We start from the raw sequence: 21,219 nt of genomic DNA on the forward strand, positions 1-21,219 counted from the left end.
AAAGACACAGTTTATTCTGGTATAATTTATTTTTTAGAAACAAAGTTCTTTTACAATCAAAAGTACTGGGGCACCTGGCAGGCTCAGTAAGAGGATCATCCAACTCTTGATCTCAAGGTTATGAGTTCAAGCCTCACACTGGGTGTAGAGATTACTTACACGAATAAATAAAAACTTTACATTCAAAAGTACTATCACCAAAAAGATCTCATTGGGAGGGGAAAAAAACAAGACATGAGAGAGGGAGACAAACAATCAGAGACTCTTAATCATAGGAAACGAACTGAGGGTTGCTGGAGGGGAGGGAGGGAGGGCAGAGGGATGGGTAACTAACTGGCTGATGGGCATTAAGGAGGGCAAGTGATATAATGAGCACTGGGTGTTATAAAGACAGATGAATCACTGAATTCTACCTCTGAAACTAATATACTGTATGTTAACTAATTGAATTTAAATTGAAAAAACTCATCATTTGTCTTTATGTCTACAAATGCAAAGAAATCGGGGTGCTTGGATGGCTCAGTGAATTAAGCAGCTGACTCTTGATTTTGGCTTAGGTCATGATCTCAGTGTCCTGGGACAAGCCCCACAATGGCCCTGAGCTCAGCAGGGAGTCTGCTTCAGGATTCTCTCTCTCCCCCTGCCCTTCTTCTCACCTGTTCACATTCTCTCTAAAATAAATAATCATTTTAAAAAGGGGGTGTGCATGCCTGCGTGGCTCAATCATTAAGTATCTGCCTTCAGCTCAGGTCATGATCCCAGGGTCCTGGGACCGAGCTCATCATTGGGCTCCCTGCTCAGTGGGGAGTCTGCTTCTTCCTCTGCCTCCTCCTTGACCTCCCCCAACTTTATAATAAAGAAAATCTTTATTTTTTTTTTAAAGATTTTATTTGACAAAGAGAGAGACCGTGAGAGAGTGAAGAGAGAGGAAACACAAGTTGGGGCAGGGGGAGAAGCAGGTTCCCCGTTGAGCAGGAAGACTGATAAGGGCTCGACTGCAGGACCTAAGCTAAAGGCAGATGCCTAATGACTGAGCCACCCAGGCACCCCTAAGTAAAATCTTTAAAAACAGAAAAAAACAGCTACCAAACTGGTTATGTTGCACTTTCTAACCATAATTCAAGAGATTTTTCTTCTTCCATGGGAAGGTGGTATTGACCATGGTGGTAAAAATATCCCCCATTTTTATTTATGAAGCTATAAATAAATCCAAAAGCAATTATCAGAATTTTAAAAATAAGTTCCACTACTATCCAAAGTTATCCTAAAACTATATAGAGGCTAGCTAACAAGATAGTTAAAGAGTATTAAAGAGTATGAAAACTGGGTACTGCCCTTAACTATGCAATCTTGAACAAGTCATTTATGCTTTCAATGGTTCAGTTTTCTTTTGTAAAATGGAGATTATCAACAAAAACTTAGACATGTACAGCAGTAAATATGCATTCTCTAAATAATTTATACCAACCTGGCCTTTATCATAACAGCTAGGTAACCCAGTACTCACTCTTTGGAAGTAAGTCTAATTCTTTTCATGTAAAATTCTGTCAAGCATCTCTTTTTTATGAAATAGTTACTCCCATATAATAGTTATACAATTCTCAAACACTAACAAAAATTTGCTATCTGAAGTCATTTATTAAAAAAATGAAATATATGCATATTTAGAGATGGTTTGGAGGGATATAAACCAATGTCTATTAACTATAGTTATCTCTGGATGACAGAAACAAAACTAAACTTTATTTTCTTCTTTTTGCTGGTCTATAGTTCCTAATTTTTCTATCAATAAACACAAACTTACTGTAATAAAGGAGACAATAATGTTTTTAATGAAATTAATTCCATAAGCAAATAAACCTTTTTTTAAATTCACATTTGGAACTGGAAATGAAATATATCCTCACTTACACTGACTGACTTCATATTCCTATTGGAAAATGAACAACCAAGAACATCCAACACACATTCTAATGTACTCTCCAATGGCAATATCTCTTTTGAGCCCTATCTCCACATATATCTTCACTTCTTAAATCTTAACAAAACTTCATTATAAACCCCTCTCATGCATTTCCAAAAGTATGGAAAAATTACCGATAAGACTTCTATAATCTCTTAACCTCGAATTTCTCTTCTCTTGTTCTTCGCTGACAGATTTCCACTGTAGTTTCATCCTGAAGTATTCATCACTACAGAAAACAATTTTATACCAAAAAAAGCTATGAACACGGTATTTTTAAAAATTCTGACTGGGTTTTCCTATTAACAATATATCAAAGCATTTATGATGCTAGTTAGCTGTGAGGTTATAAATATGATAGTGAAATGTTTAAAGTTACAATATGTATGTGAAAACGAAGGAAAAATTAAATAACCTTATACATACTATAAACTTTGCTTAAACTACCAGAATAATTTAGATATGATTTTAAGAAAATATTTACCTCAGTCCTTAATATGATACCTAAAATTATTCTAATTATTAAGTATTTTAACCACTAAAGTTTCTGAATTATTATAAATACAAATCTACAAATTGCTGGGGTTTTTTTAATGTGCCATAAGATTTCCATTTTCTAGCCAGTTTATTCACACACTTGTTAATATGAAATGTCTTAGAACTGGCAATTGGGACAACTGGGTGGCTCAGTCAATTAAGCGTCTGCCTTCAGCTCAGGTCACGGTCCCAGGGTCTTGGGATCAAGGCCAGCTCCCTGCTCAGCGGGAAATCTGCTTCTCCCTCTGCCTCTCCCCCCTGGTCGGTGCTCTCTCTCTCTCTCTCTCACTCACTCTCTTTCTCTCACATAAATAAAATAAGAAAGAACTGGCAAATGTGCTGAAAGAGAAAGGATTGTCTGAAAGTTTAAATATGCACATAATGATTCAGGGTGTGCTTTAAATCATAGGCTAGACTAATGAACTGGGAATTAAAACCTGGGAAGTTGGTCCAAGTTTCTTTTCAAGTCTGAGAATTCCAAAAAAAATGAAAGACTAGTTTATGCTACAAGAGCACCAGGAAAATAATTTAAAGCTAATTAACCTAAATAAACATATTTCTTATGGAACATTTTTATAATTTCATAATAAATTATAAAAATGAATATGAATGACATTTAAAAATCCCTATCTAATTAGTTATTTTTCAAGTATGCAAAATGTTTTCACAACGGAAGTGGAATTTTTTTTTACCATTTTCTATATATTCACCAACACAACTGCAGTGAGTGTTTGAAATGACTAGATTAAGTACAGAGCTCATGATTTTTCAAATAAAAAGATGAAAATAAAATTATTTTCCCATACCCTCATCTGTTTAAAATAATCATATAGAAGCTCTATACTAATCTGTATGTGTGAGTTATCTGAATTTCTTTGATCAACACACAAAAAATCTTACTTACGTTTTTTGTTTTTGTAATTGAATTCTTTCCTCCTTGGTACTTTCCCAAGGAAAATAACCCAAAAGAAATTTCCATGCTTGCTTTCTCAACGCATGACTAAGTCCCTAAAGAAAACATGCATATTAAGCACACTTGTAAAAAAGAAAGCAATACTTAAAGTTCATAAAACCTACATATAAATATACAGGGAAACTAATATTTGAGAGAGAGTTTTACATATAAAATAGCTCAATTCAGTGAATACTAACTTGTTTTTCGCCTCTAGATTCTGAAGATGTAAGCAGCTGCCAGAAAGCTTAAACAATGCAGAGTATACAGATTATACAGAAGGCAGCAGGACTGATTAGTCTTTATAAATCCAATACTTATTAGATAAGGCAGTGACCACTGGGGTACATATATGCCTCCTTATTACCCACAGAACTTCAAGTAAGGAAGACTCTTCTTCCCTAAGGCTTAATGGTATCTTGTCCTCACCTCCCCACCCAACCTTAAGGGGCATTGCAAGGATCTCACACTGTCCTACAGGGATTTTACGGCATCATTCATCAAAAAGGAGTTCATTCCCAAAAAAGGGTGTTCATTCCTTGACTACCTCCACACTTCCCATTAAAAAAAGAAAAGTTAAATATAAGCAGTTTCAAATATCCTCATTAAGGTATTTACCCCTCTGAATATCATCTGCTTCATATTATCTACATTTAAAATTCTTCCTTCAGAATCAATGTTCTTGGTCCATTCTTCCAGTGATACTGGCTCTCTCCTTTGAACAACAGGTCGTTCTCCCAAATCAATCTAAAAGAAGATAAGCAATAAGGAGCACAGTACAGAAGATAAGCAATAAGGAGTTCACAATACCAGTGAAATTATATCAAGGTACATGGAAACCATAACTAAAATACTATTTATTACTCAGGCATAAGTTCTAACATTTCTAATGTCTTCCCTTATTTTCCAATGTCTAGTTTATGAACTTTAATAGCATTTCAAACATTTTCCTTCCTACTAAACATACAAATAACAGGGTTATAAATTCAGAGACTGGAATACATTTGCTATTTTGAGTTTCAATTATTTAAGTACAAAACGTTCAACATGTAAATTCCATAAGAGACCCTTCAAATTAAATGCTATGCTGTATTATTTAAAAAGACAGTATTATTCCACTAATAATATTCTAAAATTAGCTTTTCTTCCAAACTAAAATTTGTAGCTCTCAGAAATGAGTCATGGTCCATTAGCTCCACTTGGTATTTTCTAGTTTTTTTTACTCAATTAACAGATGTTGGTAATTTAAAATGCCATTTGCAAGATAAGCCCTTTAAATATTACAATTTAGATATTTGTAATTTTCTAACTATGTACAGCCTAGAATTGTAGCAAATACAAAAGTTTTGTTGAGCATATATAAAGGTTTGCCATAATTCAGGGCCAAGATCCATCTTACTTAAAAAAAGAAAAGATTCACATGAGCATAAAAGCCCTAGAATAGTGTCCTATCTGTTGCTGATCCCTACTGAGAAAACACAAATTAGGAACAGAACTAGGAACAATATGTAATGCTCACTATTCACTCACTGCTATGCACTCAATGAAACAAACAATCTGCTCACTATTATCAAAAAGTAATCAAAGAAAAGAGATCCAACTTAACAAACAAAGTATAAGCAGTAATCGATGAAGAGCAACTCAAGAATTTAGAGGAGAACAAGTGTTAGTTGTTAGATATATCAGTTAGCAAAAAATCTATAAGGATTACAAGAGGCAGATATAACCAAAATTGAGTTTTCTATTCCTATCACATTCAGTATATGTCTAAAAACCATTTCTCCTGCTAAAATCTAAGAATTATATTAATATAAATCTTCACTCACTCTTGTGATGACTTCAAATCCTGGTTCTTCTTGTTGATTTATCTTTAAACCTGGAATAGCATCACTAAGAAAATCTGCCATTTCTGAAGGTGGTCGTTGATGTGTAGAGGGATCACTGCCTCTCAAACTATCAAAAATGTAGTTTGTGACTTTGGAAAATCCTACCATAGTTGTTGTATAAGGATCCTTTTTAATTTTCTATGTAGTAAGAAGAAAAATATTAGCACCATTAATTCAAATGAAGAATAAAAATATTTTACAGCATGCAAAAAAGCCACATTTTTTTAAAGGGGGGAAATCAGAACTAAAACAGAGTGTTCTAGGATTATTTTAAAATTTTATTTTTTTTCTGGGAAGAAGAATTTATATTTTCTAAGCCAATCTTCTCATTTGGTTAAAACAGAATATTACACAGCAAGGTAATGCTACTGATCGAATTGCAGATGAACAAATGATTTGCAGGCTTTATTCAATCTGCACACATCACAAATATGCAGTGCTTACTTTCCATTGATGAATGGCCCACAACAGCTTTCTTCTGTCTAGTAGTCCTGCCTTTACAAAAAAAATATTTCTTAAAGTGTGCAGAACCACACTAGTCCACCAGAAAATATTCAACAGCTAAGTTTTAAAGTTCACAATATTTAAATATTAGCTGATATTTTAATCTAATGATATGATTAATTAATCATGCCAATGAATGTAATCTGTTCTGGACAGTGTTGCCCTGGAAAACAGCAAAAGATTTTTCTGTTGCTAGAGTTCCTTCTAAATCCCAAACTGCCTATTTATTCATATTTAGCAAAAAGTTACTTTTTAAAGGTCTTTTAATTATTATTTTCACAACAAAAACTGTTCCCTAATTTTTACTTTAATCAGTGCTTATCTATCTTGTCCTCCTTCCTCAAAAGTTCCCCTTCTATCCTATTACCTTCAGAAGCAAGAAGAAGATACCTGGGACAGAGTAAGCACTCAAACACTGTTGAGTGAATAAGTGAATAAACAACCATTTCATTAGTTTACATAAAAATTTGAGTGAAAAATAAATTAACTTTATTTCTGTGTTAAGTGCATATTTTTAGCCAAATGTAAGAATATACTCAAATACTTTAGGGGGCATCAGTTTATCATCACCCCAAATGAACCTATTTAAATTGGAAAATAAAAATTCAAACCATATTTTTTACTAAGTTTATCATTAATGATTTCAAAGTGGCTCACCCAGTGACCTTGCACCTAGTTAGCAAAAGCTATGATAATAAAAATCTGCTAATGTCTAATGTCAGTATTACAATAAGGGGGAAAATTGCCTTAAGCGTTAACTAAGAACCAAGGAAGCTACTGAGTCTTATAATATGAAGCATATTATTTCTATAAAAATTAGAGAATATTTCCATAAACGTTACACACAGAGACACGTGCGTTGTTCTATATTATCTCTGAGAAAGTGAGAGGTAGGAGGTGTATGAAATAACGGTGTCAGATTAACAGATAAATACAAATCAGATTAAGAAACATACTTGTATTAAACCATATGCAGGTTCATCAAGAAGATTTTCAAAAGACTGTGAAAGACTTTTACTCTGACAATTCACAAGAAGTGTTCTTTTATCCTGTGGAGATCTGTAATAAAAGAAGGGATCTGTAGAAAATACTAGCACACTGCATTAATTACTACCTGAAGAATTATTAATGCCTAGTTACTTTTCCTTAACAACAAAAATCTCAAAACTCAAATGTCCAGTTCTAGAACTGTTTCCCATTAATACAATATAAGCAAGTACTTAGTAACTACCTTAAAGAAGCTCTAAAACTACATGAATATTAAATTAACATATATAAAAGGGTTGAAGTGTAATTTTATTCTAGGTAAAGCCAAGAGGACTCAATTGTAATGAACCCAAGTTTTTGTTTATACTTATAGTAGGAAAACCTTACAATCGTTATGCCTTTATTATCGTAAAAATTAAAGAAAGTTAAAGCACACTTTAATGTCCTATTTTGAAATGGTTTCCAACCTCATTCCACAGCTTGGTAGTACTGCAATATAACATATTTTAAAACCACAAGATAAAATAGATCTTTTTTTAAAGATCATTAGTTATGCTAACCATAATTATAAACACAAGAACATATTTAACAAGGTTATAAATTATAAATGCTGTTAAGGTAACTGTGTTTTTAGTTCTTGCTTATTAAGCTCTAGAAGCAAGTTTTTCTTCACATTTCTTAATAACTGCAGAATGTTTTCTAAATAGACACTGAATTTCAAGTAATCAGATGAATTATCCAGTCTTTTTTCTATTCAATAAGTTTTATAACTTAGTAAGTTCACACAACTTTTCTGTGTTTAAAATAGAGCTTAAATGTGTTATGTTGTGGCTATCTACTTCTAGTTTATTATAAATGTTTGAGATAAGAACTTTAATAACAGTTATCTCTTCTCAATTCTAACATAACAGGATGCAACAGCAATGCTGGAGAAGATATGAACTCCAAAGCAGGATCTTACTCTTACACATTCAGAAACAACACTTGATCTTCACAGACAACGGGAGCTTAATAAGCCCCTTGGCTTTTTAAAAGGAGATGAGGTTGAGTCATTTGAGGTAAGAAAAGGATAATGACTTTTAAAATGTTCAATTTTCATCAAATGTCATTTTTCTGAACACTGAATACTGGGGTTGTGCTTAATATGAAGACTTATATGGTTCCACAAGGCATTTTTTAATAAATCCTTTAAATGTAGCACCAGAAAAAGTAACTAATATAGCAAGATACATTTTCCTAGCACAGTACAGCTGGCACTACGGTTATTATTTTATTTCCAACAATAAATTGAGTCTAATTATTTATTTAAAATCCAAATAAAAATTGGTCATCAAAGTCAAAACACTGGCTATGCATAGAGAAAGGGAACAAATGGGGTGCCTGGGTGGCTCAGTCAGTTAAGCACCTGCCTTTGGCTCAGGTCATGAAACCAAGGTCCTGGGATGGAGCCCCACATCAGGTTTCCTGCTCTGCGGGAGCCTGCTTCTCCCGCTCCCTGCCATTCCCCCTGCTTGTACTCTCTCTGTCAAATAAATAAATAAAATCTTGAAAGAAAGAAAGAAAGAAAAGGAAAGAAGAAAAGAAAAGAAAAAAGGAAGGGAACAAATATATAACCTTCAGCAATCTGGGCTCAGATAGTTACTACGGCTCCAGATTTAAAACTGTAGACAAACAAACAAACAAATCTTTAAAAAAACATTACACTTGAAATATTTAATAAAATAGAAAAATGTGATCAAAAACAAAAACAAAAACAAAACTGTAGTCATTAGACTAGCGATGGGAAGAAGAAATGACTGCCCAACCAATAAGCAACCACAGATACTTTTTTTTAAATGAAAGTTTTAAATTCCATCTGGTTAACAGTGTTCTATTAGTTTCAGGTGTACAAGACAGTATTTCCTTTTTTTTTTTTTTTAAGATTTTATTTATTTATTTGACAGACAGAGATCACAAGTAGGCAGAGAGGCAGGCAGAGAGAGAGCAAGAAAGGGAAGCAGGCTCTCTGCTGAGCAGAAAGCCAGATGGGGCTAGATTCCAGGATACTCGGATCATGACCTGAACTGAAGGCAGAAGCTTTAACCCACTGAGCCACCCAGGCGCCCCCACAAGATAGTATTTCAACAGTTCCATACATCTCCCTGTTTTGATTTTTATTTCCCTGATGCAGAATGATGTTCAGCATTTTTTTCATGTGTCTGTTGGCCATTCATATGTCTTCTTTGGAGAAATGTTTGTTCATGTCTCCTGCCCATTTTTTCACTGGATTATTTGTTTTTTGGATGTTGAGTTTGATGCATTCTTTATGGATCTTGAATACTGGCCCTTTATCTGATCTGTCATTTGCAAATATCTTCTCCCATTCCATATGTTGCTTTTTAGTTTTGTTTTGTTTTTTAACATATAATGTATTATTAGCCCCAGGGGTACAGGTCTGTGAATCGTCAGGCTTACACACTTCACAGCACTCACCATAGCACATACCCTCCCCAGTGTCCATAACCCAACCCTACTCTTCCCCACACCAGCAACCCTCAGTTTGTTTTGTGAGATTAAGAGTCTCTTATGGTTTGTCTCCCTCCCGATCCCATCTTGTTTCATTTTTTCCTTCCCTATTCCCTAAACTCTCCACTTTGCCTCTCAAATTCCTCACATTAGGGAGATCATATGATAATTGTCTTTCTCTGATTGACTTACTTCGCTCAGCATAATACCCTCTAGTTCTATCCACATTGTTGCAAATGGCAAGATTTCATTTCTTTTGATGGCTGCATAATATTCCATTGTATATGTATATATACTACATCTTCCCACAGATACTCTTTTAAGAAAGGATTTAGGGGTGCCTGGGTGGCTCATCTGATTAAGTGTCCAACTTCGGCTCAGGTCATGATCTTGGGATCCTGGGATCAAGCCCCGCGTTGAGCTCTGCACTCAGCGGGGAATCTGCTTGTCCTTCTCCTCCTTTTCCTTCTGTCCCTCCCCCTGCTCATACTATCTCTCAAATAAATAAAAAGTATATATATTTTTTTAAATTTTAAATTAATAGAAAGTATTTCACTTTTTATACCCAATGCTCTGTAATGAGGGGCTGGGGAAAGCTCTAGGAGAAAGAGATAAGAAATTTAAGACTTAGTTGCCCTTAGCTAAGGAAATCAACAAAAACATTTTTAAAAAGTACATGAATCAGGGCGCCTGGGTGGCTCAGTGGGTTAGGCCTCTGCCTTCGTCTCGGGTCATGGACTCAGGGTCCTGGGATTGAGCTCCGCATCAGGCTCCCTGTTCAGCAGGGAGCCTGCTTCCCTTCCCCTCCCTCTGCCTGCCTCTCTACCTACTTGTGATCGCTCTCTGTCAAATAAATAAATAAAATCTTTAAAAAAAAAAAGTACATGAGTCAAAGGACAAGCTGTATATTGCTAGGCAACTGCACAGCTCATCAAAAGGAGGGGTGGTATTCCAGAATATTGTTACGTTTCCACCTGCCAGGGTATCACACTGATTTAATTTGGAAAGATCACAAATATCAGGGATTTACATGTACATATTCTGGAAATATAATGGATTCTGGAAGTTGGTATCTTATGACATTATTCAAGACTTTCAAACTCATCGCAGCAGCAAGACAGAACTTTTAATGATGTTAACATCAGTAATTCTATTAGAGCCTACTAAAGAGCTTAAAGAAAACCATTGTCTAATATCACAACTACAGAAGTATATCTACTAAAACTTGATATGTATTTCCCAGACTCTGGAGTGAGCCTCTCTCAAAGACCTCAGAATAAATTCAGGAATGATAACAGTTGAAGAATATTCTGTGTGCTGAGATGTAGTGGTAACTATTTTCCATTGCTACTGAGAATGACCAATATGGAAAACTAAAGAAATAAAAATAAAAATAAAAATATCACTGCAAGAATTTGACAGATTGATAAAAATATCAAAAAAGATGATAAAATTAAAAAGTTCAGAATATTCACAACAAAACTATATATATATTCTTACTCATTTTATCCATATAATTCAAAGGGAATAAATGAGAGTTTATAACCTAACCTTATAAATGGTGTTACAACCAATTTGGCTTTTTAGGACATATCTTACCGCTTATTTATACATTAACATAAAAATAGGCCAATATATAAAATAATTTTAATGGAACCTTCATATCACAACCTTCATTCATATCCTAGCAACCAACTTGGTTCCAGAAAGGTAACATAAATTTATGATTCATTCTTTACCCAAGTATCATGTTTTAAATGGTAATAAATCAAAGAACACTAACAAACATGAATGAAAAGGACATGTTTTTCCCAGGAGATAACAGAACCATTTGAGAAATAACAGGTCTCAAGCAGCTAGCCTATTTTGCACTCCCTGATCCAGCTGATGAGAAGGAAAGAAGGAACTATGTGTGCACAGCTGGCCCAGCCTCATTCTCTCTTATAAGGCTGCACATCCCTAGGACATTCATGACTTCTGTTCATCTGTATGCTAAGTCCCTTAATTCATTAGGGCAGTATTAGGAAGAGAAGATGGTCACAAATGCAAACTGCATTGTGCAATCTAAATTAATCTGAGAAAAACGAGAATATGGTCTGACTCTCTCTGTTGGTTCTGAATTGAAAAGAAGACATGAAGGGTGACCCTGGCTTAGACTGCTTGGCACCGCAGTCAGGCTGCAGAAACCAGGGTTTTCTGGAACTATTCTTCTTCCTTCTGGTCTCTACAACAATCTCTGGCCTCAGGAATGTGACTCCGGAAACATGATTTTGCTTGCAATAACTGCTCTGGGAACAGGAAATGAGATTGCCATGGCTAACATCTAGTGGAGTGAAAAACCAAAAATACTTGGGAATTTTCATTTCTTTGGAGTTCAACTTAATTGAGAATTCCATTTATTTAGATCATAACTAAGGAAATAAAGAATAAGGATCTTTAATATTTCCCTAAGAATTTGACAGAGATGGTTTACACAAATATGGAATTTTCTTAATGTCAATGACAATTTATTTGGAGTATCCATATTCTACCACTTAGGCTCAACATATAATCTCTCGTGAGTTCTATCGTGCAATATAATTGGGTATAATTTATGATGGGAAAGAGAAGAGGAAGTATTTATTTTCAGCTTAGGGTACAGAGGGGCCTTGGAGATAAAATATCTGATAAATTATTTTTATATATTTCAGACCATCTAGGGGGCAAAGAATAAATTAGTCCCCAACCGCCACCCCACCCCCCCACCAAGAATGGCCATATCCCTGGTTGACCATAAATTGAACGACAAACCCCAAAAGGAAAAGACAAAAGAACAAGTACAAGGAGGGAGGTCAGTCTCCTTTGTTAGTTCTTCTCTTTGACTAGGTCATTAAAGGTTACAATTAATCACTGATGCGCACATCATGTCCCATTTTATCCTCCCCTTAATTTCATTCTCTCTCAGAGCTTCAATTACTACTGACACACAAAACAACTTTAAAAATATCCTATTCTATGCTGTTACATTTCTTATTTGGAGTATTTATTACAGCTAAAATGCTACATTTATTTGCATAAGCAATATCTGTTTCTCCCACAATAGTACAAACTTCATGAAGGCAGGGCCCATATTTTTTTATTGCTTTTTCCAGCAAGTTAGCACAGAGTGTCTAGAACATAAGAGGTCCTCAAAAATAAACTTGTTGAATAAAAAATTAAATGTATATATGTAATATTTATATATATATGGAGGAACACCATTCCCATGGCTTCCTGTTTTTAAATGGAAAGATGAACTTCTATTAAACTCTCCTTTTCGCTAGGACATATCTGATACTGAGATCAGCAAAGAGTAAGGTGCATGCGTGGCATAAATTATCCTATCCAGGTGCGCACGCACCTCTCTCTCTCTTTCTCGGATTTGCCTACCAACATAGAAGGGGCTTTCCAGTCTGCTTTCATTCACATCTATCGGTCTATCCTCAATAGGAAGACCTGTAGTTGTTCAAAATTGATAACTGGGTGACTTCAAAATTACAGTGGAGTGAATTATTATGATGCTGCACATCTAAGCCTCACCAATAATGATATTTTTACCATCATCTGATTCCTCTATTTGCTCCTTACTTTTGTTTCCTTTTCTGCATTTGTAAAGAAGTTTCATTTACAACCCTCATTAAAACACCACCAACAGGGGCACCTGGGTGGCTCCTTTGGTTAAACGACTGCCTTTGGCTCAGGTCATGATCCCAGAGCCCTAGGATCAAGTCCCACATCCGGCTCCCAGCTCCATGGGAAGTCTGCTTCTCCCTCTGACCTCCCCTCTCATGCTGTCTCACTGTCTCTCTCTCTCTCTCTCAAATAAAAAAATAAAATCTTAAAAAAAAAAAAAAACAACCACGAACACACATTCAACATTCAAGGTACACATACTCTCAAAAGCATCTAAGTGATTACTGAATCTACCACTGAACCCATCCAGGATACAAAACTCTCTAATCCCTGAGCTACAACCTATTTCTTCTAATTGCTCTTTGGAGTCATACAAAACAAATCTATGATATAGTTCTTATAACAACTCTTTCAAAATTATTTGTAGAACTGGTTAAGTACTATGCCATTTATTCATTCCACTGAAATTTATTGTGCAGATATTATGTGCCAGGTACGGTGGCTAGGAACCTAAAATGTAAACAAAACGATGTAATCTCTGCTTTTGTGGGCGTACATTCTAGAGTAGAATATTTAAAAATATTAAAGTAGAATATTTAGAGTAGAATATTTAAAAAGTAAGGAGGTAACATTATTCTATTAAGAATTATGAGGCAAACAAGGAAATAAGACAATGAAAAAGAAATTGGGGTGGGAACCTACATTACATGGGAGGGGTATCCAGATAAGCCTCTCTGAGGAAGTGACATTAAACTGAGATGTTAGGATCAGAAAGGGAGAAAAATAGTCCAGGCAAAAAAACAAAACAAACAAACAAAAAAACACAGCATACATACAGGACGCTAACTCAAGAGTTTGGTATGTTTCAGGAGCAGAAAGAAAACTATATGGCTAGAATATAAAAGAGAACAGCATGAGGTGAGGCTTAAGAGATAAACAGAGTTAATAAGGCAGTGCAGGACTTCATCAACCCTAGTAAGTTTGGATTTTATTTAATGTTGCACCAAAACTCCTCCTCTGTAAGTTAAATCTCCATATCCTTCTAATGTTCTTCATACCACTCTGATCCCTCTCAATACACACTGGTCATCTTTTCTATACTGTATAGTCTAGCACATTTAACACCAACCCTGGTTCTCCAAGGTAAACAACAGTAAAGGGTAGAGAGGAACTACAACCTCATCCTCAACATTATGCTTTAATCAGTGGTCTCAAATTGAATGAACTCTTTTCTGACAATTACATCACAACACTGACCAATACAGAACTTGCTATAGTACTAAAACCCCCAAGCCTTCAACACCTGCCATTCAACAACCAAACCTTTTGCTCTAATCATGCCCCTCCTGAAATCTACTTAAACCCCCTACTTCCACCTCCAGGTGGTAACCTATTCAAAGCTTCCCACTTCAAGATTCAAGACCCACATACTGCCAACCAGGCCTAACTTTCTTATGGATATCGGTACTAACCTATGCCTAGTGCCAGCCAGAGATGCTCAACACGGCAGGAGGGAGAATTTCATATCAGAAAACACAGCCAATATTTTCCAACTTTTGGATGACTACGAGATTTATATAATCTAAATTTAGATATATTACACGATTATAAAGTGACATTATTAATAAGGTTAACACTCATCCCTACAGTTCCCCAAGCTAAAAATCTCAACTTCTCCCTTCGTCTCACGTCCATATACCCATTCAATCACAAAATCAAACCCTAAATATTTTTCTCCAATACTTCTATCTTTCCTGTCACTCTCCTAATTCATGCCACTATAATCTCATCTAGATGACTGGAACAAACAGCTAAAATGATTTATAAGACTCTCATGCTCTGACATTTACTCAGCTCTCCAGCTTCATCTTTAAATTTGGTACTCTCTGTCCCCCAGTATGCAGACCTGTGTTATTCAACTACTCTGTTCTGTGATTACATCATGTTTCATATTCTTCCCTCTATCTAAAACATCTCTTCCACTAAATTAATTTCCTTCTCTTTCGTGCTAACATTTACTCATTTGTCAGGTCTAACACAGATACTACTTCCTCCAGAAAGACTTCCCTGAATCCCACCCAAACTCTAGTCTGAATGAGGGACCATCTTCATTTCCTAGGATCTCCCAAAGCACCTTGTACTTCATCTTGAGTTTTATTGCCATTTACTGGTTGGCATCCTTCATAAAACCATAAACTCTCAGATATCCAGGAATAGCCTGTTCTGTTCACTACTAACTATCAAGCAACTAGCACAGTGCTCAGAACTTTGATACTCAAAATGTATTTGTAAGGAGTGAAAGCAAGAAAGAATATGAGTGTACAAATGCACACAAGTGAATGAATAAATAAATAAATACACACACACACACACACAATATATATAAAATATATATAAATATATTCCAGATTTTTGGAAAGAGAGAAAGCCCTATCTTTCACTTTCACTTCAATTTAAAAAATAATTTTTATAAAGGCCTTAGACTTGCTGTATTTAAATACACAACATTACAAATAAAATTCTACCTTTAACAGACAATATGTAATAAAAGGTTAATTGCCTAAATATATAATCCATAAGTTACTGGGTAACTTATGCAGTTACCCAGTTAATGATGCATCATCATTCATTTAAATGTGTATAAAAAATATGGGACCACTCTTTTCTTTAGAACAGTAATAAGGTGATAAGTTGCAGATCCAAAGTACTAAAATGGTAAAATTTTATTCAGTCCCTCATCCAAAGCAGTCAATACCCAAGAAAGAACAATGCTGCTTGTGCCCTCGTCTGCACAGAGGTCACTGATGCCCAATGACAAGTAAAAATTGTTTGTCTTGGGACCAATACAACAATCCAGTTTCAATAAGTAGAAAATAATTTGATACTTACTCACACAATACCACATATTTTTCAAGAGAGTCAATCAGTAGTTTGCTATCTCCTTGATGAAAGTGCAGAGCAGGGAGAACGACGTCATCCTTTAGACAGAATACCAAATACGACCAGCCCATACCCTCTTTGTTTTGCTTGATTGATTTCAGGTCTGTCAAACTGAACAGGAATGACCATTTGCTTTTCCCATTTCTATGACTTGGAGCATCTTAAAAACAAGAAAGTGGGGCAAAATATTTTTGTTCACCCTTTCAAAAGGTACTGACAGCGCTCTTCATGACTGCCTAACAGATACTTGTTGAACCTAGAGAATGACTATAGCATTCACATTACTATGGCTTCTACCTGTATTAGAAATGACAACATACATTTTCTTAAAAGAATAGTTCTGAAAATAATCATCTTACTGCAATACAAAGTGAAAAAAATGTTATCCCTATTTCAAATAAAAGCTTGTCCAAAAATGACTATGGCTTTGGAAGTATGCAGGCTGGATTTAAATTACAGCACCACCATCTTACTAACTGAATGATCTGGGGCAAATAAGTGAAAATCTCTGAGCCTTAGTTTCTTCATCTGTAAAAATGGAGATAATTATACTTACCTCCCAATGTTATTCTAAGAATTAAAAGAGATCATACTTTTCACTAATTAGTATAGTGCCAATTATATAGCAAATACTCAATAAATGTTACTCTTTTCCATTGCCCACTCCCCCCAGGCCCCTCCAAATACAAATGGCATGATGCTCTTGGAGAGTCATTAAAAATAAAAAAAAAATAAAAAAACCCTTTACTTCCTCACTTCCTTTTACAATTATTTTTACTAGACTACACTGAGTGAAGGTAAATACACTGGTATAAAAAAATAACACTGGAGGGTGCCTGGGTGGCTCAGCGGGTTAAAGCCTCTGCCTTCAGCTCAGGTCATGGTCCCAGGGTCCTGGGATCAAGCCTCACATCAGGCTCTCTGCTCAGCAGGGAGTCTGCTTTCTCCTCTCTCTCTGCCTGCCTGTCTGCCTACTTTTGATCTCTGTCTGTCAAATGAATAAATAAAATCTTTAAAAATAATAACAACAACACTGGAGTAAATATACCAACAGACATTTATTTGCAAAAACCCAAAGAGCAGTGGGGAGTTGAGGATGCAAATATAACTAAGTTGTGAGTGCTTCAAAGAGAATGAATACAGTGCTTGCTTCAGCAGCACATATATAAAATTGGAACGATACAGAGAAGATTAGCATGGCTCCTATGCAAGGATGACACGTGAATTTGTGAAGCATTCCATATTTTTAAGAAAAAAGAATGAATATATTCAATCTTCCACAAATTCAATCTACTAAAGTAAGACCTCGGTTCAAGCCAAACTATAGTAACATAAAATAAATATTTTCTGAGTTTGAGGGCTAGTTATAGAAGCTTAAAAAAATCTTAGGTTTGTGAACAATAGCATACCTGATAACAAGCAGCTTAAAAATATATAAATTTTAAAGAACAAGGGGGAAAATGTTACTTTCCCACTACTACTTATCATTTCTATCCAAAAATGCCATTTTGACCTATTTTAACTTGGACATAAGCATATCGTATCTCTGAAATTTTAAAAATCCATTTCTCTAATGTTATTTCCTAAGAACAGTTACACTATCCTGTTATTCAAGATCTTAACTCCACATTATCAGCTCCACAAACATAAACTGCATAGAAGATATGTGCTTACAGAACTTAATAAAAGGGTAGATCAGTGTTGACCTGCATATATGTCACCTTCCTATATAGTCGGGAACACCATAGCTCCATCAGCTCCAACAAACAGATCTCCTAATATGACACAAAGAAATCTACAGCTTACAGAAACTCTACTTACAAAAAATACAGTCATCATCATTATTTCATGGACACTTAAGTATCATTTGAAAGAAGTCCAGAAATTGGGGCACCTAGGTGGCTCAGTGGGTTAAAGCCTCTGCCTTCAGCTCAGGTCATGATCTTAGGATCCTGGGATCGAGCCGGCATCGGGCTCCCTGCTCAGCAGGGAGCCTGCTTCCCCCTCTCTCTCTGCCTCCTCTCTGCCTACTTGTGATCTTCGTCTGTCAAATAAATGAATAAAATCTTAAAAAAAAAAAAAAAAGAAAGAAGTCCAGAAAGACTATAAGACTATAAAGTGATTTATCTCTATAGTGACCTGCCTAGGTTCCACACCAATTCAGATGATGCACTCACACCTCAGTCCAATACTAGATTAAGCGCCATGTGCCCACTTGATTACATCATATTTCACTGGAATTTATATCACGGAGCTCATAGCACCACTACAAGCTAATATCAAAGTGAAAACAATTCTAGAATTCCAACATCTTCCTGAATCATTTACATGTGAATGTATTTAGGACTACTAGATTAATTGCAAAGACTAAAAATACTTTCGAAGCAATGAAAAACTAGATATAGACAATTTCTAAAATTAAGTTCTTAAATTACATAGAAAGACTATAGATTAATGCAAGAAAATCATATAAAAATATAAATACATGCAAGCTATATGAATTATCAGGAGTTTGTGCATATTCAAAAGTAAAACTTTCACACAGATTTTTCCCATGTTAATGGAAGAAACACATCACATATGAAATAGAAATGCCTTATACATTTCCTCACTTGAAGCTCTGATAAACAATGAAAGAAACATTACAGGTCAATTCCGGAAGCCCCTTTACTTGAACATAGTAAGTTTCATGAGAATAAGAACTTTATTTTGTTCATAATTATATTCTCAATGCCTAGAAAAGTAACTAGCACATAGCAGGTACTCAAAGATGCACCGAATAAATGAATCATCTAGTTACCAAGTCAACACAAAAGAAACCTGCAATTTAAAGATTTTTATTTTTTATTTTTTTTTATTTTTTATTTTTTTATTTATGACAGAGAGAGATCACAGGCAGAGAGGCAGGCAGAGAGAGTGAGAGGGAAGCAGGCTCCCTGCCAAGCAGAGAGCCCGACGTGGGACTCGATCCCAGGACCCTGAGATCATGACCCGAGCCGAAGGCAGCAGCCTAAACCACTGAGCCACCCAGGCAGCTAACCGGAAATAGGGTTACAAAAAGAAAACTAATAAATTTGAGTTAATTCAAAATTTCCTTTTTTCTCTTAAAGGTAATTAAAACTAATTAGTTCTGTGGCACCTAGGTGGCTCAGCTGGTTAAGCATCTGCCTTTGGTCATGCTTCTGATCCTGGGGTCCTAGGATCAAGTCCCACATCAGGCTCCCTGCTCAGCAGGGATTCTGCTTCTCCCTCCCATATGCCTGCATGCACACTCTCTCTCAAATTAATAAAAATCTTAAAAAAAAAAACCTAATTATTTTGATGGATGATATTACCAAATACATGTAAGAAGCATCCCCAACACAGTGACATGGGACAACTAACCATAACAGAAGAAGAGTAAAACTAAACAGTTCAGTAAGTCCCTATATGTCTTAAATAGAATTAACACCAAGGACATGACATTTATTTGGATGCGTGTACAGAATATGATGGGAGTCTGTTGTTCTGGGAAGAAACATTTTTAAAACATTTAATCTGGTATATGAAAACAAAGATTTTGTAATAGGAACTCTTACAAACTATAAGGAAAGTTAAGTCTTTAATAGTCAATTTTTTAAGTTTAGTCCCAATTTCCTTTGTCACACAAAAAAGTAAAAAGTATAAAATTTGAAAACTATACAATGATGAATAAAATTAGAAAAATGCTTTTTAAACATATAAAAATGTTTCATAATGGCATAAATTTGAACTCTGAAACATCAAGCTCAGAAAGTATCTCCTTTAGGAGAATTTCTGATGAGATATAATTGGATGAGATAGTCTGAGAGAAGAAGGGATGGCATGGGATAGAATATACTATACTTCATAACTCCTGCCAAATATGTGCACGTGTATGTATACTGGGCCATATTATGTTCAATACCGTTTTCTACTACTGTATACACTCATAAATTTTTTTAAACACCAAGGAAAAAAAAGAAAATGTCTCCTTAAATTTTCTAATAACTGATAAATAAAGGCTCTTTATAAGTCACAGTGCATGGCCAAGCCATATAAGCAGTATTTACATCTGTGTTTTTTTGCTAAACTACACAGTTACACACAGGTTCTCAGTTCTGCAAATTAAAATCAACAAGACAGCATTTAAAAAATACAAATGCCCAGTTTCCATCCCTCGAGTCTGATTTAATTCATTGGAATAAAACACAGGCATTAGTACTTTTTAAAAAATATTAACCTCCCAGGTTATTTCAATGTGCAGCCAAAGCTGAAAACTGCTAATCTAAAAAGATGTTTATTATCAGATTATGCTCTTCTTATACACGTAATGCTTCTTTTATGGAATTCTGAAAACTCACTCCCTTGCTCTTTGCTATTGCCTGACATTTTCATTTTCAAGAAATCAACAATATTAGGCAACAACAAAGAAAAAAAGAACAATTCACATAAATTAATCCTGAAGATCTAATCTAGAGCAGTTAAAAATCACTTCACATGCTAAATATACTAAAACCCTGTGGTCTTATCTTAACACTTTGTATTGTTCTGGTAAGAACCTTCCCTTTCAATAGAAAAAGAATGCCAAAAAGGAAAAAAACAAAAACCAAAAACAACACACCGAAGTGACCTGATTTTAATTCACCAAAAGCTTATGAGTTACTATTAACTTCTTAATTGCCACTGTTTCCAAGAAATGATACAGTACAAAGTGTAACTACTGTATATGAGAATGATTCCCATACATGAAAATCAGATGCACTGGGTAACAGTGATGTATAAATGTAGCATTACATATTCCAGCCAATTTTGGCCAGGTTTTCTGAAATGGGAAATGTGGATAAATCATAAACTCAGACTAAAATCAGCAAGAGATTAAATGTCATTTTAGTTATAAAACACAAATTAATCAGTAAGGAAAAAAACATCTTAACTCTGTATGAGTATTTACTATTTTTAAAGGAATCACAAATAGATGTGACTACATCATTAAATGGGCTACCTAAATCATATTGGTGTAGTATATATGTTCTATCAGGCTGTTAGCTTGGCTCTTTTTTGTTATCTACATGTAGATTATCATCACAAAGCAACACAGATTTAAATATACACATGTAATACATAAAGGAGAATAGTCACTGGACATACATAAATGGGAGACTGTAATGAGCTGTGAAGATCTCAGTAAGCACTGAAATTATAACAGTATGATTCAGTGGTATACTCCATCTCCCCCTGGTGCTTTAGGATGAAATAACATGATTTTTTTTTAAAGACTAGAAAAACGTGCATGA

General features: G+C 35.0%; 1 protein-coding gene and 1 non-coding gene across 4 annotated transcripts in view; one reads left to right on the forward strand and one right to left on the reverse strand.

Annotated features, from left to right (window-relative positions):
* TBC1D15 (TBC1 domain family member 15) overlaps nucleotides 1-21,219 on the reverse strand; it is a 69,502-nt gene that overhangs the window by 22,820 nt on the left and 25,463 nt on the right. For 2 of the 3 annotated variants that reach the window (XM_046013160.1, XM_046013159.1), the window contains exons 5-11: nucleotides 15,875-16,085; nucleotides 6,799-6,901; nucleotides 5,783-5,833; nucleotides 5,279-5,476; nucleotides 4,071-4,199; nucleotides 3,405-3,508; nucleotides 2,098-2,192 (exon numbers count right to left, since the gene is read on the reverse strand). In XM_046013160.1, the coding sequence (XP_045869116.1) occupies nucleotides 2,098-2,192; nucleotides 3,405-3,508; nucleotides 4,071-4,199; nucleotides 5,279-5,476; nucleotides 5,783-5,833; nucleotides 6,799-6,901; nucleotides 15,875-16,085 (891 nt within the window). The remainder of the gene's footprint in view (nucleotides 1-2,097; nucleotides 2,193-3,404; nucleotides 3,509-4,070; nucleotides 4,200-5,278; nucleotides 5,477-5,782; nucleotides 5,834-6,798; nucleotides 6,902-15,874; nucleotides 16,086-21,219) is intronic. The other variant, XM_046013162.1, reaches the window with a different exon arrangement.
* LOC123947754 lies at nucleotides 17,068-17,173 on the forward strand. The gene has a single exon (XR_006819798.1). It is a non-coding gene; the product is annotated as a U6 spliceosomal RNA (small nuclear RNA).

Source organism: Meles meles, chromosome 7, assembly GCF_922984935.1.
Source record: "Meles meles chromosome 7, mMelMel3.1 paternal haplotype, whole genome shotgun sequence".
NCBI lineage: Eukaryota > Metazoa > Chordata > Mammalia > Carnivora > Mustelidae > Meles > Meles meles.